The following is a 21,684-nucleotide window of genomic DNA, read 5'->3' on the forward strand; positions in this document are numbered from 1 at the left end:
CGAGAGTTGGCCACCGCCTCGCCCCGGAGCTGCGGGCTCTCCGGTCCTTCCATTCTCATCCGCCATTGGACCCCACCCTAGTCTGCGCCCTCAGGGTGACCTCCACACTCGAGCTCTGTGGGAGGGCTATCTTGGCTCTGCGCCACCTCGGAGCCCAAAACCCGTTTCCAGCCGGAATCCTGCTGGGAAGCGACCGCCGGATTTTCGGAGAGGAACGCCCGGAGGGCCAGGCCCCAGGACATTCCCCGGGCGGGCGCCGCACCCCAGCATCCGGCCACCGCATAACAATGGCCGGAGGGGCTGCCGGCGCAGCTGCGGGCGCAGGGGAGCCTAGACGCCTGGGCGTTGGAAGCCCCGCCCCTCGGCCGGCTCCCTGACAACGCGGGCCGGGTCGAGTCGCTTGCTCCCCGCCCCTCAGCACCCGGCACCAGGCGGGGCTGGGGCCGGAGCGAGGCCGCCGAGCCGCTGCTGCCGCAGCTGCTGCTCTGCAGAGCAGGGCCGGGGGCAGCGGCCGGGTGCCCTCCCTCGCACCTCCTCCAGCCGCTATGAGCCAGGGAAGTCCGGGGGACTGCGTCCCCCTGGAACCCACCTCCACACCCTCAGCACCCCCCAACCCGTTCGTGCATGAGCTACATCTCTCCCGCCTCCAGAGGATTAAGGTATGGTGTTGGGCGGGGGACGTCTGGATGATTCCTGGGGATAGGAGAAGGAGGCCGTTCAGAGCCATGGCAAAAATAGGGGTAGGGATCCGGAAAGGAGGCTTGCGGGGCGGGACTCCAGGGATGAGCACATGGGGGTGGTAGTAGGGACTAGCTAGGAGACCCGGAGAGGACGCGTGCTTTGGCGATAGGCAAGCTCCAAGGTGTGGAAGAATGGGCTAAGTGAGGATGGAGGACTGCAGGGGAACAAGGGGTAGCAGAAATGGAGGACACTGGGTAAGGCGAATTACATCTTGCAGAGGCCAGTGGGCTAGAAGGAGCAGAAGGCTACGGAAAGCCGGGGGTGGGGGCAGAGGCATGCTGAATGCTTCTCCGAGGCTCTGAATTAAAGAAGATGGGTTTCTGGGCCCGCAGTCTGCGTCTCTGTGCCCTTCCAACGCCCCCTCTTTCCACTATCCCCCCACCCCCACCCCCCCTCGCTGTCCCCGCCAACCCTGCACTGCAGCACCTCCTCGTGAGGGGGGAGGCTGAGAAGGGGGTTGGCCACAGGAAGTGCAGGGTCGCACCAGCCTAGCGGAACTGATGAGTGGTGTGGTACTCCAAGGTTTCTGCTTCCATTGCCTCCCCTGAGGAGAGCTACTAGGGCTTGGTTTGTTTACTCGCACTCTCCCCTGGGCATCCCTTGGAGTCACCCTGGCTCCAGGCAACCCCTCTCCATTGGAGTAGGGCTGAACTCTTCCCCCACCCCCCAGTACTAGGTAAGTGCTGTTGGGCAGACCCAGAGACTGGCCTGCGGCCTGAAAAGTGGATCTGTATGTGTTCCAAACCTCTGCCTCCCAGGCCCAAAGTGGAAAGAACCACTCTGGTTTCTGTTGGACCTGGGAGCTATTTATGGAATGGGACGTGGGTGAGGAGGAACTATCTCTAGCCTACTGCGCATAAAGCACTGTGCTGGGCGGTTCACATGGGTTATCATTAAATACTCTTAACAGCCTCTCCAAGTTCTAGATGCATTTTATGACATGCAGTTTTATAGGTGGGATAGAGAAAAACTGAAAGATAAGAGAATGAGGCCCTGATCCTATTAATCTTTAATCCCCTTGTTCTCCTTCATATCTTCATCCCACCGTGAATGCCAGCTCAGTCTCCGGTTCCCCTACCACCTTGTCTCCGGATCTACAGTGGGTGGGGGCTCTCTGCTCCTGGGTCTATCCTTATGGGAAAGGGGAAGATGTGGCAGGAGCATCTCCCAGCCCTGAAGTGACACTCTCCCCCTCCTTCTGCAGTTCTGCCTCCTAGGGACACTACTGGCCCCCATCCGAGTGCTTCTGGCCTTTATCGTCCTCTTTCTCCTCTGGCCCTTTGCCTGGCTACAAGTCGCCGGTCTTTCTGAGGAGCAGCTTCAGGAGCCACTTACAGGATGGAGGAAGTAAGTGGGGGATCAGCCCCCAGACACCCTACTTCTCCCTTCTGTTGGCTGCTGTTTATTCTGCTCTCTTTGGGAAGAACAAGAGGGAGGGTTCTGAGTCTCTGGTACCCAGCCTGGCAAGGTGAGATGAGTCAGCCAGGCTCGGACCTGATACCCAGGACCTTGGCACTAAGTGATGTGCCCTGCTATGTCCCACAGCAGCCAGAGACTTCCACCCCTTGGTCAGAGTAATAGAGGGCAAAAGGGCACTTGCTTTCCAGGTGCCAAACCCTGTGGAGGTGAGTGAGGAGGATCAGACTCTCTGCCTCCACTGACGCCCCACCTTGCCCTGCAGGACTCTGTGCCACAACGGGGTGCTGGGCCTCAGCCGCCTGCTCTTTTTTCTCCTGGGCTTCCTTCGGATTCGTGTTCGGGGCCAGCGGGCCTCTCGCCTCCAAGCCCCTGTCCTCGTTGCTGCCCCCCACTCTACCTTCTTTGACCCCATTGTTCTTCTGCCCTGTGACCTGCCCAAGGTTGTGTCCCGAGCTGAGAACCTTTCTGTGCCTGTCATTGGAGGTGAGAGAGTTTAAAAGGGATGAAGGGGAGAGATGAAAACTCTGGACAAAAAAGACGGGAATCAGATGGGCACACTCTGGGAAGAACTGACCTCAAGGTTGGGGGAGACATTAAGGGAGATTGACTGATGTGGGCAAATGAGATGCAAATTAACACCATTTGTGAATCGCCCTCTTAGACTCTGAGGGCTGGGGTGTAGAGACCGTATTGGAGGGAGCTCTCATCAGTTCCCTAAAAGGACAACATACAATAAAAGGAGGGTCCCCAGGACAAAGAGATAATAACTGAGAAGCATCTCCTACTGTTGAAGGAGGGGAGGCTGCAGGTGTTAATGCCCTCCTGATAGGAACCAAGTGACTCCTTCTTTCCTCTCTGGACCCCAGCCCTTCTTCGCTTCAACCAAGCCATCCTCGTATCCCGGCACGACCCAGCTTCGCGGCGCAGAGTGGTGGAAGAAGTCCGAAGACGGGCTACCTCAGGAGGCAAGTGGCCCCAGGTGGGTAAGAGTATTAAGACTTTCTCCTCACCCCCCCCCCCACCATGTGCCCCTAAAGAGGCTTCTCTTTTCTCCTTTTCTTCTGCGTACCCTGCTTCATTCTGCTCCCTTGGTTTTTTCCCCAGGTACTATTCTTTCCTGAAGGCACCTGTTCCAATAAGAAGGCTTTGCTTAAATTCAAACCAGGTGAATAAAACAATAGTGGGTGGTAGGGCCGTAGGAAAAAGGGGCCTCAGATTTGAAGAGGGACTCTGGAATAGAAGCATGGGGGTGGGGGGAATGGAAGATAAGAAGCCGCCTAGCTGACACTGAAAAGTCTGGAGAAGTCAGAGAGAAAATTATAAATGAAACAGGGCAAGGCCAGACCTCATTTGAAAACTGTCCCTGACTCCTACACTTCATGCCCTTTAGCTCCCTCCATGTACTAACCTCTGCCTGGGGGGTGGGGGTGGAAATGGGATTTAGGAGCCTTCATCGCAGGGGTTCCTGTGCAGCCCGTTCTCATCCGCTACCCCAACAGCCTGGTGAGTCTTAGTGCAAGAGAAGGGGGAAAGGGAGCATGAATTCACCCTCATGGGTGAAAACTGTTAGTGCCCTGATGGGATGTGCATGTGGAGGTGGGGACGGGGCGGATTAGGGCCTCTGCTCAAAGAGGATTGGCCAGTTCCAAGGAAGAAAAGTAAAGTGTTTTTCCCTTCACCTCTTTTTCTCCCATAGGACACCACCAGCTGGGCTTGGAGGGGCCCTGGAGTGTGAGTTCTGGTGGTCCTGGGGCAAGGGTGGAGAGCAGGGTTCATCAGAAAATTCCTGACCCATCTCCTAATCTCTAGACAAGGCCAACAGCCCTTCATTCTTGAACAAGGGAACTCTAGAGGAGGAGATGTCTATTTCCTACTGTTTTGTTCTGACCTCCCAATGGGACCTGAAAGTGGTCTGAGCTATCCCACCTAATCATGCCTGCTGTAATTATAGCTCCTGTTAACTTTCTTCCCTGTTTCTAAGTGATTTTCTCACTCAGTCATGTCTTACTGAGAACCACCACCATCAGGCCTGCCACTTGCCCTTTTCCCAGTTACTGAGACCTCTCCTCACCTGCAGTTCTTCCTCCAGCGCATCCCTGCAAAGCTTCTCACTTTTCGTCCCACCTTCCTGGCCCTTCTCTCTGTCTCCCAACTGCATATTTACCCAGCTGACTTTATGGCTAGGAATTCGTTTTTATATCAGTGTTCCGGGTGGGAGGAGCTCCAAGTGAGAGATTAGGAAATCTCTGAAGCCTCTCTTCTCTTAGACTCAAAGTCCTCTGGCTCACAGCCTCTCAGCCCTGTAGCATCGTGGATGTGGAGGTATGACCCCCACGGTGGGGTGGGAGATGGGGCATCCACTGATCCCTGAAGCTTTGGGAGAAGAGGGTGGGATGGGGTCACCCTGGCTTTGGGGTCCTGATGAGAAGTATGTGTGTGTTTCAGTTCCTTCCTGTGTACCACCCCAGCCCAGAGGAGAGCAGGGACCCCACCCTCTACGCCAACAATGTCCAGAGGGTTATGGCACAGTGAGTGTTCCACAAAGTATTTCCTGGGGAAGCTATACAGGGCAAAGGCACCACAGGAGCAGGTGGAAGGCTGAGGTTTTGAGGCAAAGATAGGGGAGTGGGCAGTGGGGAAGGGGCTGTTGGACAGCTGAGACTGGGGTGGAAGGGAGTTAAAGGGGCCTAATGTCCTCTCCCTAGTTAGCAGGTCAGTCAGGAATGGACCCTCAGAAGATTATTCTGCCTCATTCCCCCACCCCATCCCACCCCTCTCCATCCTGTAGGGCCCTGGGCATACCAGCCACAGAATGTGAGTTTGTAGGGAGCTTGCCCATAATTGTGGTGGGCCGGCTGAAGGTCGCATTGGAACCACAGCTCTGGGAACTGGGAAAGATTCTTCGCAAGGCTGGGTAAGTGACCTTGAAGATGAGCGAATGGGCAGTGTCATGTATAGACAGAAAAATAGTAAGAAAAGGGAGAGTGGGAAGGAGGAAGGAAAGTCCTTTTTTAAAAATACTGGGAAAATAGAATTTTTTAAGAGATAATGGAGGAAAAGGAAGGAGGTGGGGTAAGAGTAAGATAGGTAATTACCCCAGTGAGTGAAGTAAGAAAGGCTCTCAAGGGATGGTGAGTCAGAGTGTATCTTAGAAACACAAGAGGTACCTGCACTGGAAAACCCTTGGGGCTGGGGCCAAGGTCCTGCTCGGTGGTGTGCCCAGAAAGACACTGAGTTAGCTCTCTGCCTTCAACAATTCCACTGTAGGCTGTCCCCTGGCTGTGTGGACACTGAGACAGAGCCAGGCCGGAGTCGAATGATCAACCAGGAGGAGTTTGCCGGGCAGCTACAGCTCTCTGACCCTCAGGCCGTGGCTAGTGCCTTTAGCTACTTCCAGAAGGTAAAGGAGCTGGGCTGGAGAACGCAGAGCTCAGCGTTCAGGGATGGTGTCTGAGTGGCCGTGTCAGTAGCATCAGGTGGCTGGTTTGGACTCTGTGCTGGATGTTCTAACAGCTGTTGTCAGATGGCCAACTTCTGAGGTCTCCTCGGGAATTCCTTTTTTTATAGAGTATCCAGTGCATGGCAGAGCAGTGTCTTATTCGTTATGGGGTGTAACGATAGAGAAATAATTGGTCATTGAGGTCCATAAATTTCCAAAGCCACTTTAGAGATGGGCAAAGATGAAGGATCACATGACCTTGTGGGGGCACTGCATGAAGGTTAGATGGGAAGGTGACATGGAGGAGACAGTGCCGGCAGGTTCGATGGTGAAGAGTTTGAGACCCAGAAGTATTTGCAGATTTTTTTAATATCCCTTAACTTCTCTGGGGAATTCCTGAACTTTCTCAAAAACCTTGGCAAACCTTTTTTTCCTGTCAAATTATGATAAGATTGTTCCAGAAGATTCTTAATGCTTATAAACAACCACCAGTGGTCCCAAGGAGCAGGTTTTTTTCTATGTAAGCTGTAGACTGTGGCTCTCAACATCCTCTGAAGGGACAGAGAGTGGCCAGGTGTGTTGATTTCTTTGATTGGGGCAGACCGTGCCATCCAGGGGCTTCCCCACTTACCCTATAACAGCGCAGAACCCAAGCCTGAATGCCAGGGATCCCCTCTAGAGTTGGTAGGCATACTTCTTGGGCTTTTTGTAAGAAATTATGCCAGTGGCCCCCTCTGTAGGACCAGTTCTCCCACTTTGGATGAGTCAGGAGAGAACCAGTTTTTCCAGCCTGGAGGCCAGGAATGCCCTAAATGGTAGGTCAGACACTCAGTGCTAACTTCAGCATTCCTGAGGGATTCCCTGACATTGCTATGAGATCCCTTTATAGAAGAGCTGTGTCATCAGGTGACTTGGAGGTATAGCTTGGGCAAACCCATGACCTGAGAGAACTATCAGGGATCCTGGAGAGTTCAGGACTCTGGGTTCTGAGGGAAGTGAACACAGAAGTCACCCTTGGGCCCACTGAGAAAAGGCAGGAGCCAAAACCCAGAGCAAGAAGGAGGATGTTGGGTTGGTCCCCCACGTTGCCCTGGTTTCCCTTTCACACTCCAGGATGCCAACGGTTTGGTGGACTTCCGAGATGTGGCCCTTGCGTTGGCAGCTCTGGATGGGGGCACAGGCCTAGAGGAGCTGACTCGCCTGGCCTTTGAGGTACCAGGGGTTGTGGGGGAGAGGCAACGTGGTGGCTCTGCTCACCCCTCCCAGAAATGCATGTGGTGTGCTGTTACCAGTACACCTTCTAGATAGTAGGTGCATGCTCTCCACCCTACTGCCACGCTGTGAACTGCAGAGCCCCACTGTCTATATTAAGACATGCTGGGAGCAAGAAGATGGCAGCAATTCTGAAGTTAGAATTCTCCTGCAGAAAGGTCCCAGAGGGGCAGGGAGGGCCTGTGCTTTACAGTGTTGGAAGAGGAAGAGCCTGTCAGGCAGACCTTCCAGGAGAGCATGGTCCGATGGTTTGAGGAGAGGTCTTGATTGTGTCTCCCTCTCCCCCAGCTGTTTGCCGAGGAGCAAGCAGAGGGGCCCAGCCATTTGCTGTGCAAAGACGGCTTCAGCACCATCCTGCACCTGCTGCTGGGCTCACCCCACCCTGCCGCCGAGACTCTGCATGCTGACCTGTGCCAGGCAGGACCCCACCAAGGCCTCTCCCTCTGTGAGTCACTGCCTTCTCAGCCCACTTGGGCATTCAGGGCACCTTCAGCACTGGACTGGGAGGGAATGAGGCTTGGTGGCCAGTGCCAGGGATCAGAACATCTGAGAGGGGAGAATGGGAGGAACTGGCTAAGAAGGCAGAAAGGACGTAAACTTGGATTTGAGAAGTGAAGCAAAGATGAGACAGACAAGACATACCACTTCTGAGAAAACTGCAGGGTGCCCAGTTGCTCTCCTTATATCATTTTACTTTTCCCCATCTCACCCTTACCTGTCCAGGTCAATTCCAGGACTTCTTCCTCCAGGACCCGGTCCACAGGAAGCTCTTCAGCACCTACCTGCGCCCCTCCCAGACACCAAATGCCTCATCCCCAGGCAGCCCCACTGCTCTGGCCAATGGGACTGTGCACACGCCCAAGCATAAGGGCGACTGAGCACCTCGACCTCCCCAGCTAGCATCCAGCCCGCAGACTCAGGGCAGCGCCAGGGCCAACCGACCCTGGGCCTCAAGCCCTCTCTGCTCCTGCTTTTCTGTTATTGTTCATTGTTTGTTTGTTTTTAAGTTGATTTTCATTTTTGTTTGGGTTTTTTTGTAAGAAACTATTTTATATATAAATATATATCTATATCTATTTAAAAAATATGAAGCTCAGTCACATTGATGGTATCCTTAGCTGGGAAGGAAAGGGATTAACAGTTGCCAGCTGCCCACTGGGCAATCCTGAAGGTTCCCAAGGCCAGTCCTCTTGGCCAGAGCTGGATGGATCCTCCCCACCTGCAGTTGGACATGGTGCTTTTCTGCACAGAAATGCTGCAGTTCTCATGTCCTTGACCCCTGTGGTCATGCCCTATATATGCACATTTTAGCAGGCTTACTCATGAACCTCTTTTCAACCTATTCCCTCTTGTTCTGGCCTCATTAGAAATTAAAAAATAGCTAACTACCTTTCCATATTTAATAATCCTACTGAGAGTGATGCTTCCTCTCTGCAGCTCAAACCAGCCACACAGGAGGGTTTTTCTGTCATGGAAGAATTGAGGACATTAAGTCCCTTCTGTCCAGTGTCTTCAAGGAAGAAAACAACATGCCTCCTTAAAAAAGGTGCTATGTCTAGACACAATTATGGAAAATTGGATTTAGAAAATTAGATACATATTCCAGGTTTTAAAAAGGGGGGAGGGGGCATCTTTCCATAAAGACTTTTAAAGGGAAAGAGAATAACAGGCTATGCAGAAAAGCCCTCCCAAAACCAAGCCCTGGCCTTTGGCGAGAGGAGGGACGAAGTCTAGTTGGGGCTTATCAGGGAACCTGAATAAGGCTAAAAAGGCCAGAGCAGTGTCAATCTGTTGAACCCAAGGCCACCCCACCTCCTTTCAACTCAGCACCTTATCCCACTAGGAACAAGAAGTGAATACACATTAGCACATTGAGAGTATTTTCCAACAACAAAAAACCTTTATTCATTGTTTTCCCATGCAACTCCTTCCAAACATGCTTCACCTTCACCTCCCACCAGGACACCACCTCCAACCTAGCTGGTATGACCACCCTCCCCACGCCAACCACTTTAGCAGAACAACAAAATATTAAACTGAGAACGAGTGTCTGGTTTGTGTGCAGCCAGTTGAAATCTATAATAATAAAGGGGCTCTGGCTGCAAGAACTGGCAGGAGGAACAGGAAGGTCCTGCTCCCTACTGGCTACGACGGCGTTTCTTCCTTCTGCCTGTGCCCAAACTATCACGCCTTCGTTTTCGAGGCTGTGAAGGTCGAGCGGGGGGTTTCTCCCCAGAGACTGCAAGCTCAGCTCCCAGATAGGGCCTCTTTTCAGCAGGGATTGGACCTGTAACTAGAGCTTGCTTCCTAGACTTGGCAACAGGATGTGGAGATTGGCCGAGGCCTCTTGCCTCAGGAGAGAGGGGGCTGGATGCTCTCTGGACCCCCTGGCCTGTGGAGGACAGGCCTGAGGCAGGGTGAGGACTGAGAGAACTCTGCCTTGGCGACAGGCTCAATTTAGAGGCCAAGAGGTAGGCAACGCGAGAGAGTTCCTCATCCTCCTTCTTTCTTTTGGCCCTACCTGCTGAACTGCGTGTTTCACTAACAGGAGAGGCTTTCAGAACTAAGGCATCCCTGGCTCCCCAACGACGAGAAGTTCTCCCAAGGCTCCGGGGAGATGTTGATTTGGGGGTCCTGTGTGCATAAGACTCTCGATTCCCTGGTAAGGGAGCAAGGTCTTTAGGATTCAACAAATCAGTGTCCTCCCTGCCCTCTTGTTGGCAGTCATAAGAATTAAAATTTAGTGGGCAGGTGTCTTCACTGACCCCTAACTGGAGGCCACAGCCATCTCTAGCATCTAGTATGTTGCTGTGATCTATAGTTTCCAACAGAGAAATGGAACTGCCTCTGTTCCCTGCCTCCTGGCTGGCCTCAGGGAAAGAAGAGGCATCCTGGATCCCCAGGATAAAGATATTGCCTTGATAAGAAGGTGGGAGGGTTTCTTTGGAAACCAGTGTGGAGGCATCAATACTGCTTTCCAGCAACGGGGGGCAACCTTCAGCCCACAGATCACTGGGATCCTGTAGAGTCTCAGGATTCTGTTCTTTAGGCCTCAAGGCCAAGCTATAGTTTCTCTTTTTTAGGACAGCTGTAGCATCTGTGCCTCCACAGGGAGCTGCACTGCTCCCCACATCCCCATGTGCTGTGGTTTCTCCAGGACCCAGAGAAATGTCACTTCTGGAACCCAGTGTCTGGCAGCTTCCCTGATGCTCAGGGACACATTCCCCATCATGGAAGTTCTCCAACACTTCCTCAATTTGTAAGGGCAACTCTAAGCTTATGGCATCCATCTCACTGCTGAGCCAAAGTCCTGGACTAAAAGAGGCCCCATCCTCATACTTGTCCTCAGCTGTTCTAGAGGGAAAGTTCTGCTCATAACTCTGAACTATAGGAAGACCTCTGTCATCTCCCCACATGACTCCTGAAGAGCCTTCCTGGGGCAATGCTGACAGCTCCTTGCCTTGAGCCAGCACTCCAAGTCTTCCTATCTGTTGTTCTGTCTGCAACCCCAGGACCTGCTTTTCTAACCCCTGTCCCTGCAGAGGAGTCAGCTCTGCAAGTCCAACATCCAAACTGGGAACTAACTCGAGCTGGGAGCCTTCCTGCCAGCAAAGGGACAGAGCCTCACAAGTCCCGTCAGCCACCAAGGAGTGCCCAGGGGACCCAGCACCTCCTAGGTAGTCATCCTGATGTGGGGCTATCTGGTTTGTAATCTTCCCAGACTCTCTTCTTTCTGTACCTAAGGGCCCTCTGGTTCCCTGTGGAGCTGCAAGTTCTATGTGCAAGTCCCAGCCACTGGGGGATAGCAGGTTGTTCCCATCCCTGCACATCATCCTCGGGCCATCTAGATCCTGTTCCTGCCCACCATGCACTGTTCTTGCCTGCTTTCCTGGAGAAATAGCCTTCCCAAGGCAAACAGTGCTCCCAGCCACCCGAAGCCCAGGTGAGGGCCGAAGCCGCCCACCCGCATCTTCATCCTCATCAGAAACAGAAGGACTTGAGTCCAGATGAGCTCCACTGCAATTCAGAGGTGCCTCTGCACCCTCTTCCTCCTCCAAGGCCAGGAGTCGCTTCTGGACCAGCTGGAAAGAGAATGGACAAATAGCATGCTACACATGGTTGTGGGGAGGGGCAGCTGAGTGGATGGGCAAGCTGGAAAATGCAAGCAAGCAATTGGCTTAAGTGACAGTTTTAAAGACAGACACCATAGCTCTTAACCACCTTCTTGGACCTTACTATCACACTTTGAGCCCTTGCACTTCTTTTCCTGCATGTCCATAGTCCTTACCTACTGTTCAGTACTCAAAGCAAAATCTTAAAGCTGTCCATCTCCAGAAGTCATACCATCCAAGACAGTGTAGGATTAGCTAAAATCATATGAGCTTCTTATTCTGATATTCCCTACCCCTCAGGTTTACCTGGGCAAGACTGAGTTCTTCTTCTTGCTCCAGTTCCTCCATTAAGGCCAAGGGGTCCCTCTGTTGTTCGGGGGACAGGAGATCTGCCAGAAATTGAGGGTGAATGACAGCCTCCACCTGGGCAATAGAAGGAAAGGTGGTATGAGTCTGACAGGAGGTAACTTGTGAGCCAAGAGGCTCTAGAGAAGCCATAGCCCCCCCCCCCCCACAAGTTGTTATAAACCATGACCACCACCAGCTACACATAACCACACATATACACACATAACACACACACACACACACACTTCTCAGTACAGAATAGAACCTAGTTTCTAGTGGTTCCCTGGAGTTCCCATCCCAGGACTTGCTAGAAACCAGATATCCAGGCCCAGCCCACCTTGGAGACGAAGACTTCCTGAGAACACAGCTCATCGATGTAGCTCAGCAGATCTGGGTCTGGATACATCCCTTCCTCCTGCTGCTGCTCTTCCTCTTCCTGTCTTCCCTCTGACTCCCCAGAGGCCAGGTGACTCCCCACCAGGCCTTCCATGATGTCAGCATACTCTTTCACAGCTTCTGGTGGGATTTCCTTCGGTGCCTGAGGCACTGGAGGCCTCTGGGTTTTGCGCTGCCGCTGGCGGGGTGCCCGTGCCTTGGAGGTTGCCTTCTTGGGAATGTACACTAGGGAAGAGATGAAAAGGAGACGTGGGAAGTGGCACAGAAACTACAGCTTCTGCCTCCCAACTCCATGGGAGAACACTGAAATGGCTCCAGGCTGGACCAGGCCACCCTGGAAAGTACCAGCCATGGGGAAAGACAGAGGAGCTGGAGGGTCTGAGAGAGAATCACTGTATGAGGAATCTCGGAACTCCTAAAATCCGAGAAGTCCCCCAATCCAACCTCCATTTCTCAGGCAGATGAGTAATTGTGGGCTGCACTTACAGCCTCAGTGAGAAAATATCAATAGTTGGTTTACTTGGCCATGATCAATACCTAGTTCGGGACCAAGGGAACCTGAGGACCCAGCCTCCTACACTTGCCCTGTTTGGAACATCGAATGCCACTCCCTGTAGGGAAAGTGGCAGAGGTAATGCCTTCCCCAGCCCTTGACTGGTTTCTGTATGCCTCCCTTTGGACCACTCGTGTGTGGCTTCTGGGGAGCCTCACCTGGCTGCTGGCAAACCTCAGGGGCCTGGGGCCCTGGAGGATCAAGTTTCAGAGGGGCCGCAGGAGGCAGACCCTGGGACCCATTCATCAGCTGTGTGTTCTGATTCTGCATTTCCTCCTCGGCCTCAAACTCCATAAACCTGCAGAGTGGGAAGAAGGCCCAGGCAGTGCTGAGGCCAAACCCATCAGGAGCCCAGGCACCAGCTGGGAGCTGCTCACAGATGACCAAATAACAGTTCTGAGGAAACCTCCCAAGGTCCCCACGGAGTCCCTTCACCTGCAGTCATCACTTAGGAAGCTTGTTAAGAAAATGAACATGGAGTTTGTAAGCTTTTCCAGGACTGAGCCACGACTCACATTTTTTTTGCTGCCCTATCTCACATAGCATCACCAAGGGTTTAGAGCAGCAATGAATTCAATCAGGCTTATGCCAAGCCTGGTGGGCACTCACAAGCAGGCCCATCCTCAAGGCCTCATCTGTCTCTGGCTAAGACCATCACATGGCTGAAATCCTGAAGCAGGGCCTGGGCTGCAATTCAAGGCAGTTCCCATCTGGAGATAGTGCTGAGACCCAGGACTCTGGGCCTTCAGAGGTTAAATATAGAAGGTTTGGGTCCCGAAGACTTGGGGGAGAAGGTAGAAGCTAAGCATGGAGGAAAGGGTTCATTTTCCTCTGAGTTATTTTGTTAACCAAGGAGATTATTGAGGAGAAGTGGCAGGTAGAAGCTGAGAAACCACTAGGAGCATTCAGAACCCTGGCTTCCCCGTACCAACCCCTTCAAGAACCAGCTCCTCCCTGGAATGACAGGAGTAACTAATTCCTGCACCACTATTTCTAGAGGAAGGGTGGTCCCAAGGTCTTCATCAACAGGCATTTTGCTACCTGGCCAATGAGATAGTAAAGCCACTGTCCAGTGGGGCTTACATGCTCATTGCTACATCCTTTTGTCATAAAAATTTTACACTGAACTAACTGTTGAGCCCCCAATCCCAACCTAAGAGTTTTTGGGTTTTTTTTTTTTTTTAGGTTTTATGTATTTATTTTTAGAGAGAGGGGAAGGGAGGGAGAAAGAGAAGGATAGACACATTGATATACAAGAGAAACATCCACTGGTTGCCTCTCACACCCCAACTGGGGACCTGGCCCACAATCTAGGCAATGTGCCCTGACCGAGAATTTAACCGGCTATCTTTGGTTCTCGGGCCAGCACTCAATCCACTGAGCCACACAAGCCAGAGCCCAACCTAAGAGTTTTAATATCAAAGCCCTTATATAATTCAAGATCTGGAAAAGGGAGAGCTTCCAAGAGAAGACAAGACAGAAACACTTAAGAGTCAAGGTGGTGGAAGGAGCAACAAGGATCCGGGAGACCCTATCCCAGTCCATACCCCTCCTCCTGGCATCCCTTTTAATAATCACCCATGCACCCAGACTCAAGCCTCTCTTACCTGCCCCTACCCTCCCAGCCGCACAGCCCCCCATCAGGAGAATGAGGGTTCCCCAAACTCACTTTTCTGCCATCTCATAAAAGATCATCCGGTCAAAGTTGCTGGTGTGATCCCACTCCTGCACGGCCCTTGGCAGTCCCTCTTCCAGGGTCATAGTGGGCTTCAGCCGGGCCAGGGAACGAAGCACTGGGCTAAAAGCCCCACTGGGTCAGTCACAGTCTACAGTGGGCCCCCCGCCATCCACCTGTCCTGACACTGTCTTAATGCACACACCCAGCCCCTCATCAAATCTAACGTGGCCCTCACTCCCCAACATGTCCCACTGCTCATTGGGCTTGCAGACCCTGCCACCTCCCACCCATTCATTGGTCATCCTGGTCTTTCTTCCCACTGAAATTTACAAACCTCACACAAAATCAAACATGATTCTTCTCCCCATCTTTTGAAATCAACCACTCCTAATTCTCACAGTGCTTTCCTTAACCAAACATTTGGAAGAAAGCACCAATGTTATTAACATGAATGGGTTTCACTGTAAAGTAGGCTTAACCCTGCCCAATAGCCTTTTGCATTTTAAAAAAGGTACACTCACTGACCCAAATGAATCTTTGACTAAAGTTTGTGTGGTGTTTTTTTTTTCTTTTTCTTTTCTTTTCTTTTCTTTTCTTTTTTTTTTTTTTTTTGCCTCCAGGATGCCCCTCTCAGACAGTCAAATATTAATATTCTTTAAATTATTTGTGATTAATTTTTGCCTGCTTGAAATGAGTCCCCAAGCATTGTTGTGCTAGGATTCCCAGTGAAGCTTGTTATAAATATGGATGGCAGTCCCCCAGGAGTCCAGACCTGAGAGCATTTTACCAGCTTCCCAGGTGACTGTTGTAGAGGGTTTGGACTGCGCTTCAGGGGAGACCCTGTCTAGAGGTCCTGAGTGTGGCCAGCAGGAATAGGCCAGGACCAAAAGCAGTGCTGGCTCTAGAGTTAGAAATTCAGCCTACCACTTCAAAGAAAAAACTCAGAACTGTCTGAAAAAAGCAAGCAGTAGGTAAGATGATCTACACATACTTAATTATGTGGAGAAGTCTTGATTTACTCATTCCATAGCCAGAGTGGGAAGGGAGATTCCTTTCAAAGTCAGTCACTGGAGGAACAACATGTATGTTTTTTTAATCTAGTAAAATATGGTGTGTGTTATGTAGTGGTTTACCCAAAGTGCTGAGGGTAAAGTGCAGTGGAAAGCGGCAGCAGGTCTGACTGGAAAAAAGAGAAAATTGCCCAGATGGCCAACGATTCTGTTTTATAAACACAAAAGACAGCCCATGACCCTGGCACTTTGGCTAAGCATCCACTCATACTCCTAAGCAAAAGATTTGGCCTTTTCGGAATTCTTTTTCTCTTCTAGATTGCCTTTTTGTAATAATAATAATAATAACAACAACAACAGCTACCACTTAATGAAGCATTCTCTGTGCCTGGCATTCTGCTAAGCACTTCAAGTATACTAACTCATTTCATCTTCTCAGCAACCCTCTGAGGTAGTAGGTATTAATTATCGCCTTTCTAGATGAGAAAAATGAGGGCGAAGACATGAAGTGCCAAGCCCAGAATCACAAATCAAGGGAGTGGTGGAGCTTAGGCCCTCAACCACTAAGCAAGCTCTACCACCTCCCCATCTCAACTAGAATTCCCGTGAATAAAACAGGGGTGGTGGGAGGGGACACTCAGAGGACCCTTTGCCTGGCCCCACACTCTCCTCCTCCCACCACACAGGAATGGGTCAGGGCCCAGAAGTCCTAATCTTGGCAGGTTTGGACAGCTCAACTCCATGTACAAAGGTATTAAAATAGAACCAGAGGACCCTGGCATTTGGTGTTGGAGACCTACGTTGGGATCATCTCTCCACACTTTATGACAGGAAACCTCTCTGAGCATCAGTCTTCTCATCTATAAATGAGGGTTACCATAAAAATGCTTTCCCCAACTCAAGAATTGTGAGCACCACTTGAAAGACACCTGAAGGCCTGTTATAAACTGGGAAGCGGGTAAAGAGTCTTATCATCATCATCATCATCATCATCATCATTGTCATCACCACTGTCATCGTGCTTTTTGTACTCTTAGCCTCTTCATCTCCCTCATGACCTGCCTTCAAGTATTCCTACCTAGCCTAACCTCTTTTCTCCATCCCAAAGCCCTCCTTAATTAAAAGCTCTAGGATAATTAATCTTAGAATTAATCTCAGGTCTCCCCACTTACATAAGAAAGCAGGAAAGAGCTTCTGCATCGGGACTTTGGGATAAATGCCTCCGAGCCAAGGCTTTGTAGAGCTGCCAGCGACGGAAGTTCTCATAAACACCGTTAGAGGTATAGGAGAGGTCACCCAGCGCCGGCTTGGATTGGGCTGCTGCCAGGCCTCCTTCTCCGGTTGATCCATGTGGCCCTGGCCAAGCCTTTTCCAGAGACACAATGGGGACCAGGTGGGCAGCCGGTGGTGGAGCCTGAGCAGGAAGGCCTGGGAGGCCCTCCTGACTCACCACAACAGCCTCAGTGGGCAGAAGGGCCTTCATGTTAGAGGCTGTCACAAATTGAGGGGATGGGCCTTCCGGGCCCCCACAGGGAGCACCTGAGGCAATCCAATTGTGGGAAGTCTGAGTAAGGATAAAGTTCTGAATATGAGAGGACTCAGCTGCCCCCCCTTCTTTCTTGACTTTGACAATGACCTTGCTGGCTTCAGCCCCACTGTGGCCAGGGCCCCCATCTCCTGTCACCAACAATGGATTAGGGAAAGCAGAGATCATCAGAGGGTGACCTGGAGATAAAGCTGAAGGCATGGGGGGCTGTGGAGGCAGCTCCCAGGGTGGTTGGTCTGGTGGGCCAGGAGCAGATGGGGGAATAGGAAGTGCAGTGAAAGGAGACAGGGCAGTGCCAGGTTTCAAGGTCATATCTGGTCCAGGCAATGAAGTTGCTGTTGAGACAAAGAAAAAGACAGAATGGAGTAGGAGAAAAGCAGACCAGAAACTAGGTTATCAGAGTTCCACTTTAGTCCTTAAAGAATCAGAGCTCTGATTCTCAACAGGTGAGGAAGGGCATATGGAGGGGGAACTTGCATAGTTTGCAAATGTCTCTCAAGTGGTTTTGATGTCCCTTACTCCCAGTTGAAAATTATTGCACTAGAGAAGTTGCAATGACCCTTGGCCCCAAGAGCTCATACTCAGCCCACTCGACATACAGGTATGTCTCTGATTCCAACACATTCCAAACACATTCAAACCACCTGAATGCTGCTTTCAGCTGCTCTGTGGTCCCTGCCACCACTCACAGGAGCACTGTTCCCAGGAGAGGGGGTGTGGATTAAAATGTTTGGTTCTCAGAAATTCTGTTATATAATAGCCAGGAATGACTAGAGATAAGGGCCAGGAAATGGGTGAGGGGAGGGGGGTGGTGTGGGATGGGAGTTTTCCAGAGCCTTACATGGCTGCTGCACATGTTAAAATTTGGTGATACCGACTATCTATGGTCTTTCTGCTTGGAGCTGCTATCAGAAATGTAAAATGCACCAAAAACAAGGCACTGACAATGAAGTCAGAAACACAGTACTTGCTGAGGAGGAGCTATGTGAGCTCAAAGAGACCAAGAATAAATACATAAAACGTTGCTGAATTAATCAGGACATGTGTCTCCTAGGGCTTTTTATAATAATAATAGACCATCTGCCTAATTTCATGCTACTCTCATCCTCCTTATAAAGAATACTCTGCTGGCAAACTAACAACACTCAGTTTCTGCTTCCTGACCTTGAAGGAGACAGGGAATATGAGCAAACTCATCATCTCGACCATAAGGCAGGTCAGAATTTCAGACAATGAAATGGGTCTGAAGGCCAGAGTTCCACAAAAAAATAGAAAAATTGAGAGCTCCTCATTGAAGCCCCAGCTCTCATTCTGCCTGGAGTGACCCACCTCCCCTGGCCCTGGGGGAATCAAGGGAAACTGCTCCTTGAACTGAGAGAGAAAGCATATCTGGGACTGGAAGGAACCATGAGACTATGGGCAGAGGCACTTAGAGTACCTGCCAAGCTAGCTCTCAGGAGGACATTTCTCTACAGACTTGGCAACAGATAACCCCATTGAACAGTTTTTCTAGCTAAGGCCTCCACCCCACCCCACTCCATCCCCCAATACATCGAGAGTGGCCCCAGCTCAATTCTATCAAAATTCTAAATCAAGCTCCAAAATTACCTAAAGAAGGTATAGGAACTTGGGCCTTCCCCCTTGAACCATCTCTGTGCCACAAACACCACACATACTCCTGTCCCTGCCACACAAACACACGTTGAAGAGGCCCTTCTTCCAGAGCAACAAATTGCAAATTGCCATCCCTTCTCTACACCTCGGTACTCTCTTCTAAGGTGCTTTGATGTGCCTCCTAGAAGGCCCTCTTCCTTCCCCAACCCCCAGTCTTAATGGCATGATTTCCTTCCCAGCTTCCCCAAGTGTGATGCCTTTGGTCTGGTACTCTCCCATCCCTCTAGGTCAGTCTAAAGTGCTCACTACCAGGTAAAGTGTCAAATTTGAATCTCCAAGGACCCTCCCTGCCACCTGTAGACTTACCTCCATCTGAAGTCATCCTCTCAGGCTTGGGCACTAAATGTGGCTGTCTGGAAGCCTCCAGAATGAGAAAGTCTGGTCCAGGACCCAGAGAGAAACCTGGCTCCAGTAGATACACAGGGATCCAAGGAGGGAAGGGTCAAGATTAGATCAAAACAGAACTAGAATCTAGGACTCGAGGCATTCTGCAGTGGGGGAGGGGAAAGGGAAATGTGAGGTGTGGGTAGGGAGATATTCCACAAGTGACTCTGGTAAAGTCAGTAACAAGGAGTTCCCAACAAACCAGAGTATGGCAACACAATGGTCGTGTACCTCTTTAGGGCAATGTGTAAATATTTTCTCAGATTCCCAACATTACAGTTTTACATCTCTATTCCTTATACAATTCTTCATCAATATATTTAATTTTGTGCCCTTCAATCCCACCCAGTTCTGTAAATGACTCCCTATTAACAGCAGGTTGTGGCAGACCCTTGAGTTAACTCAACGTTGACTCCATTTTCTGAACCAAACTCAGAACACACAGTATGTGTACTTAAGTATCCAGGGAATGGAATATCTGAAATTAGGATGGTTTGGAAAGATCCAGAGTGTTTGGTTGCCATATGCATATCATTTCCTTGGAAAGTTGTTCTGGAGTTCCCAAACAGTCCCCTGCCATCAGCTCTGCAGTCCACGGAAGGCTCAGCCTTAGACCTTGGCTGAAAAGCCCACACTGGCAAAAACTGGCATTTAGCCTAAAATATCAAGACCAAAAAGTCCTTTTTTATCTGTTAAATTATCTTGTTGTTTAAAACTTTGTTCAATAATTTTAAACTTTTCACTGGTACTACATTACCATTGTTCCAAAGTAAAAGTATACGAAATAGTATATCACAGTCTCCCTCCCACTCCTCTCCCCTGGAACCCGAGTTCTTTGTCCCAAGGGAACCAATATTATGTTTCTTGTGAATCGTTACAGAGCTATTTCAGGCACTACAAGTAAATACGCCTGTACCATTACATTTATAGTCTTTTTTTAAAAAAAGTTTTCAGGTTCTTCTGGTTAGAAAATTTAATGTATGTTGCAATATTTTTGCGATTATAAATAATACGGAACGATCATCTTTGTAGTGTTACCTGAGTTCCAATTTTCATTTCTTTAAACTAGAAAGAAGAATCCTATAAGGAGAATCTCTCCGTTCTTTAAAATATTCGAAATACCCCTAGAAGACAGATCTTAGTATGCTATTATTAGGTACTCACCACTATAAGAAAGCGCGCTGAATTTGTGATAGAGACCTGAGCTTGAATCTTGGTTCGACCACTAAAACATACTTCACCGGTTTCATAACATAACTGCACGCTCTCTTTGGTGTACAGAATATTGGATACCCGTCATGCACTCTTTACCGCCAATACTTTGAAACGGGGCGAGGAAATCGGATGTAAAAGAGGGGAGGAAAGAAAACTTTCTTTCTTCCCTAAGGTAAAGGGGCTCTGAATCCTGGACCCCTTTGTTTTTCCACGCACTAGAAAACCACCGCCCTGGTAATGGGTGTGTACTTTGAGATAAAGACAGGATTCTGTTCACTAAAGTTCAACGCACATCCATCCCTATCCCCCTGTAAAGTCTAGCAATGTCTGGCACACAATGGGCACATTCCATGTGTCTTAAAACGCCTGCAAGGCTGCAACTGGCTCCAAGGCCTGCAAGGTTGCAACTTGGTTGCAACTGGGCCAAGTCCTTGCTCTAGTGCGCCGCCTTCTGCCTAGCTGGAGAAAGGCCTACAATAAACTACCTTTCCCAGCATGCCTTGAGAGAGACTGCCGGCTATAACGGAAGGAAGTTGACAAACACGTGAGGCCGTCAGTTAGACTGACCTGCGGACGGGCTTGGAACTTCCAGCTTCAGCGTGGTCATGTTTCTCCAGTATTACCTCAATGAACAGGGAGACCGGATCTATACCCTGAAGGTGAGAAGAGGGAACAGGGTGTAAATGGGCATGGCGAAAAATGTCGGTGGGAGAGGTTCAAACCAGCCACCGAGTTGCCCAGCTGGGTAAGGGAAACCAGAAAGCCCAGAAGCCAGGCGCGGCAGAAGCTGGAGTGCAGGCTTGTTCTGACCTTCGCGCCTCTCCTGTCTTCCTCTTTACCCTTTGTCTCGCCTTCCCCTCCCGGTCCCAACCTCCATCTCCCTTATGACGCCAGTGATTGAGTTTTCTCACCACTCCAGTACTGAGTCTATGTTCCCTCTTTCTTCCTCGAGCAGAAATTGGACCCTACGGGACAACAGACCTGCTCGGCCCATCCTGCTCGGTTCTCCCCAGACGACAAATACTCTAGACACCGAATCACCATCAAGAAACGTTTCAAGGTGCTGATGACCCAGCAACCGCGCCCTGTACTCTGAGGGTCCCTTAAATTTCATGTCTTTCCTGCCGCCTGCGACCCCTCTGAGACTTTCCTAAACCAAGCTCTTCAATTCGTGAGCCTTGAAGCCTTCTAGCCACCCTTGCTTTTTGGAATCCGGTGTCATCATTACCTTTGATCATGCATATGCCACTCAATCATGGTAGTATCGCCTTAAATGGAACAAATTTGAATCTGCTTTTTATATTTGCCTCACTGTCAGGTTATTAAAATGATTTGAAAGAGCTCTCATTTCACATGTTGTGGGAAGAAAAGAGTGGCTTAAGAAAAGACGAGAGAGATACAAGGGAAGAGTTACCCAAGGGTAAAACAAGGGGTAAGCTTGGAAGAATATCTTAAGTAGCTGCTCTAGCAGTAGTGCTGTACTGTTAGTGATAGGAGTGTGTTGGGGAAGGGAAGGAAAGGTCGAAAAAGACTTTTGTGTAATTGTCAGCATTCACTGAAAAATATTCTTGTGATAATACAAGTAATTTATTGACACTTGACATTTTGACTCAAAATGAAAGCGTTGTTTGATAAATAATAGCCATATTGTAGAGCAAAAGCAGTGATTTGGAAGTCAGGAGACCAGGATTCTCCCCTCTTTGTATAACTTTAAGAAAGTCACTTAACCTATTTAGTCCCACTTTCATCATTTCCAAGTTTTCTTTTAACTCTAAAACTGATAGGGTTCAGTGGTGGACCTTAATATATCTACAGTGTTGTCCAACTGTTGTGAAGGGGAATGCCTTTATGTGTACTTACTACTCCTCTGGTAATATTCCCAGGCTTTTAGTTCTCT

At 50.1% G+C, this 21,684-nt stretch overlaps 3 protein-coding genes across 3 annotated transcripts; 2 read left to right on the plus strand and 1 right to left on the minus strand.

The window, feature by feature from the left end:
- The first annotated feature begins 421 nt into the window (after positions 1–421).
- Positions 422–8,255, plus strand: LPCAT4 (lysophosphatidylcholine acyltransferase 4). Its single transcript, XM_045823794.1, has 14 exons — positions 422–659; positions 1,946–2,088; positions 2,423–2,643; positions 3,027–3,139; positions 3,265–3,325; positions 3,605–3,663; positions 3,857–3,891; positions 4,428–4,482; positions 4,606–4,688; positions 4,949–5,074; positions 5,428–5,560; positions 6,713–6,811; positions 7,160–7,316; positions 7,595–8,255. Exons 1-14 carry the CDS (start codon positions 546–548, stop codon positions 7,747–7,749), a joined length of 1,554 nt encoding a protein of 517 aa, XP_045679750.1. The 5' UTR covers positions 422–545; the 3' UTR covers positions 7,750–8,255.
- A 754-nt stretch (positions 8,256–9,009) lies between these two features.
- Positions 9,010–18,525, minus strand: NUTM1 (NUT midline carcinoma family member 1). The gene is made up of 7 exons (XM_045823420.1): positions 18,495–18,525; positions 16,141–16,849; positions 13,950–14,078; positions 12,439–12,578; positions 11,669–11,952; positions 11,290–11,406; positions 9,010–10,953 (listed from the first exon to the last, which is right to left on the minus strand). Exons 1-7 carry the CDS (start codon positions 18,508–18,510, stop codon positions 9,010–9,012), a joined length of 3,339 nt encoding a protein of 1,112 aa, XP_045679376.1. The 5' UTR covers positions 18,511–18,525.
- Positions 18,526–20,322: 1,797 nt separating this feature from the next.
- On the plus strand, positions 20,323–21,129 carry NOP10 (NOP10 ribonucleoprotein). The gene is made up of 2 exons (XM_045822878.1): positions 20,323–20,446; positions 20,743–21,129. Exons 1-2 carry the CDS (start codon positions 20,393–20,395, stop codon positions 20,881–20,883), a joined length of 195 nt encoding a protein of 64 aa, XP_045678834.1. The 5' UTR covers positions 20,323–20,392; the 3' UTR covers positions 20,884–21,129.
- The last annotated feature ends 555 nt before the right edge of the window (positions 21,130–21,684 follow it).

The sequence above is a fragment of the Phyllostomus hastatus genome, unplaced genomic scaffold (genome assembly GCF_019186645.2).
Source record: "Phyllostomus hastatus isolate PE091 unplaced genomic scaffold, TTU_PhHast_1.1 phas_scaffold_501, whole genome shotgun sequence".
NCBI lineage: Eukaryota > Metazoa > Chordata > Mammalia > Chiroptera > Phyllostomidae > Phyllostomus > Phyllostomus hastatus.

Coding starts and splice junctions, on each gene's coding strand:
- LPCAT4 (XM_045823794.1), top strand. CDS start 546: ATGAGCCAGGGAAGTCCGGGGGACTGCGTCCCCCTGGAACCCACCTCC. Junction 3,664..3,856: donor TCCGCTACCCCAACAGCCTG/GTGAGTCTTAGT, acceptor TTTCTCCCATAG/GACACCACCAGCTGGGCTTG. Junction 5,561..6,712: donor CCTTTAGCTACTTCCAGAAG/GTAAAGGAGCTG, acceptor TTCACACTCCAG/GATGCCAACGGTTTGGTGGA.
- NUTM1 (XM_045823420.1), bottom strand. Junction 12,579..13,949: donor TTTTATGAGATGGCAGAAAA/GTGAGTTTGGGG, acceptor CCCACTCTGCAG/GTTTATGGAGTTTGAGGCCG. Junction 10,954..11,289: donor AAGAACTCAGTCTTGCCCAG/GTAAACCTGAGG, acceptor TTCTCTTTCCAG/CTGGTCCAGAAGCGACTCCT.
- NOP10 (XM_045822878.1), top strand. CDS start 20,393: ATGTTTCTCCAGTATTACCTCAATGAACAGGGAGACCGGATCTATACC. Junction 20,447..20,742: donor ACCGGATCTATACCCTGAAG/GTGAGAAGAGGG, acceptor TTCCTCGAGCAG/AAATTGGACCCTACGGGACA.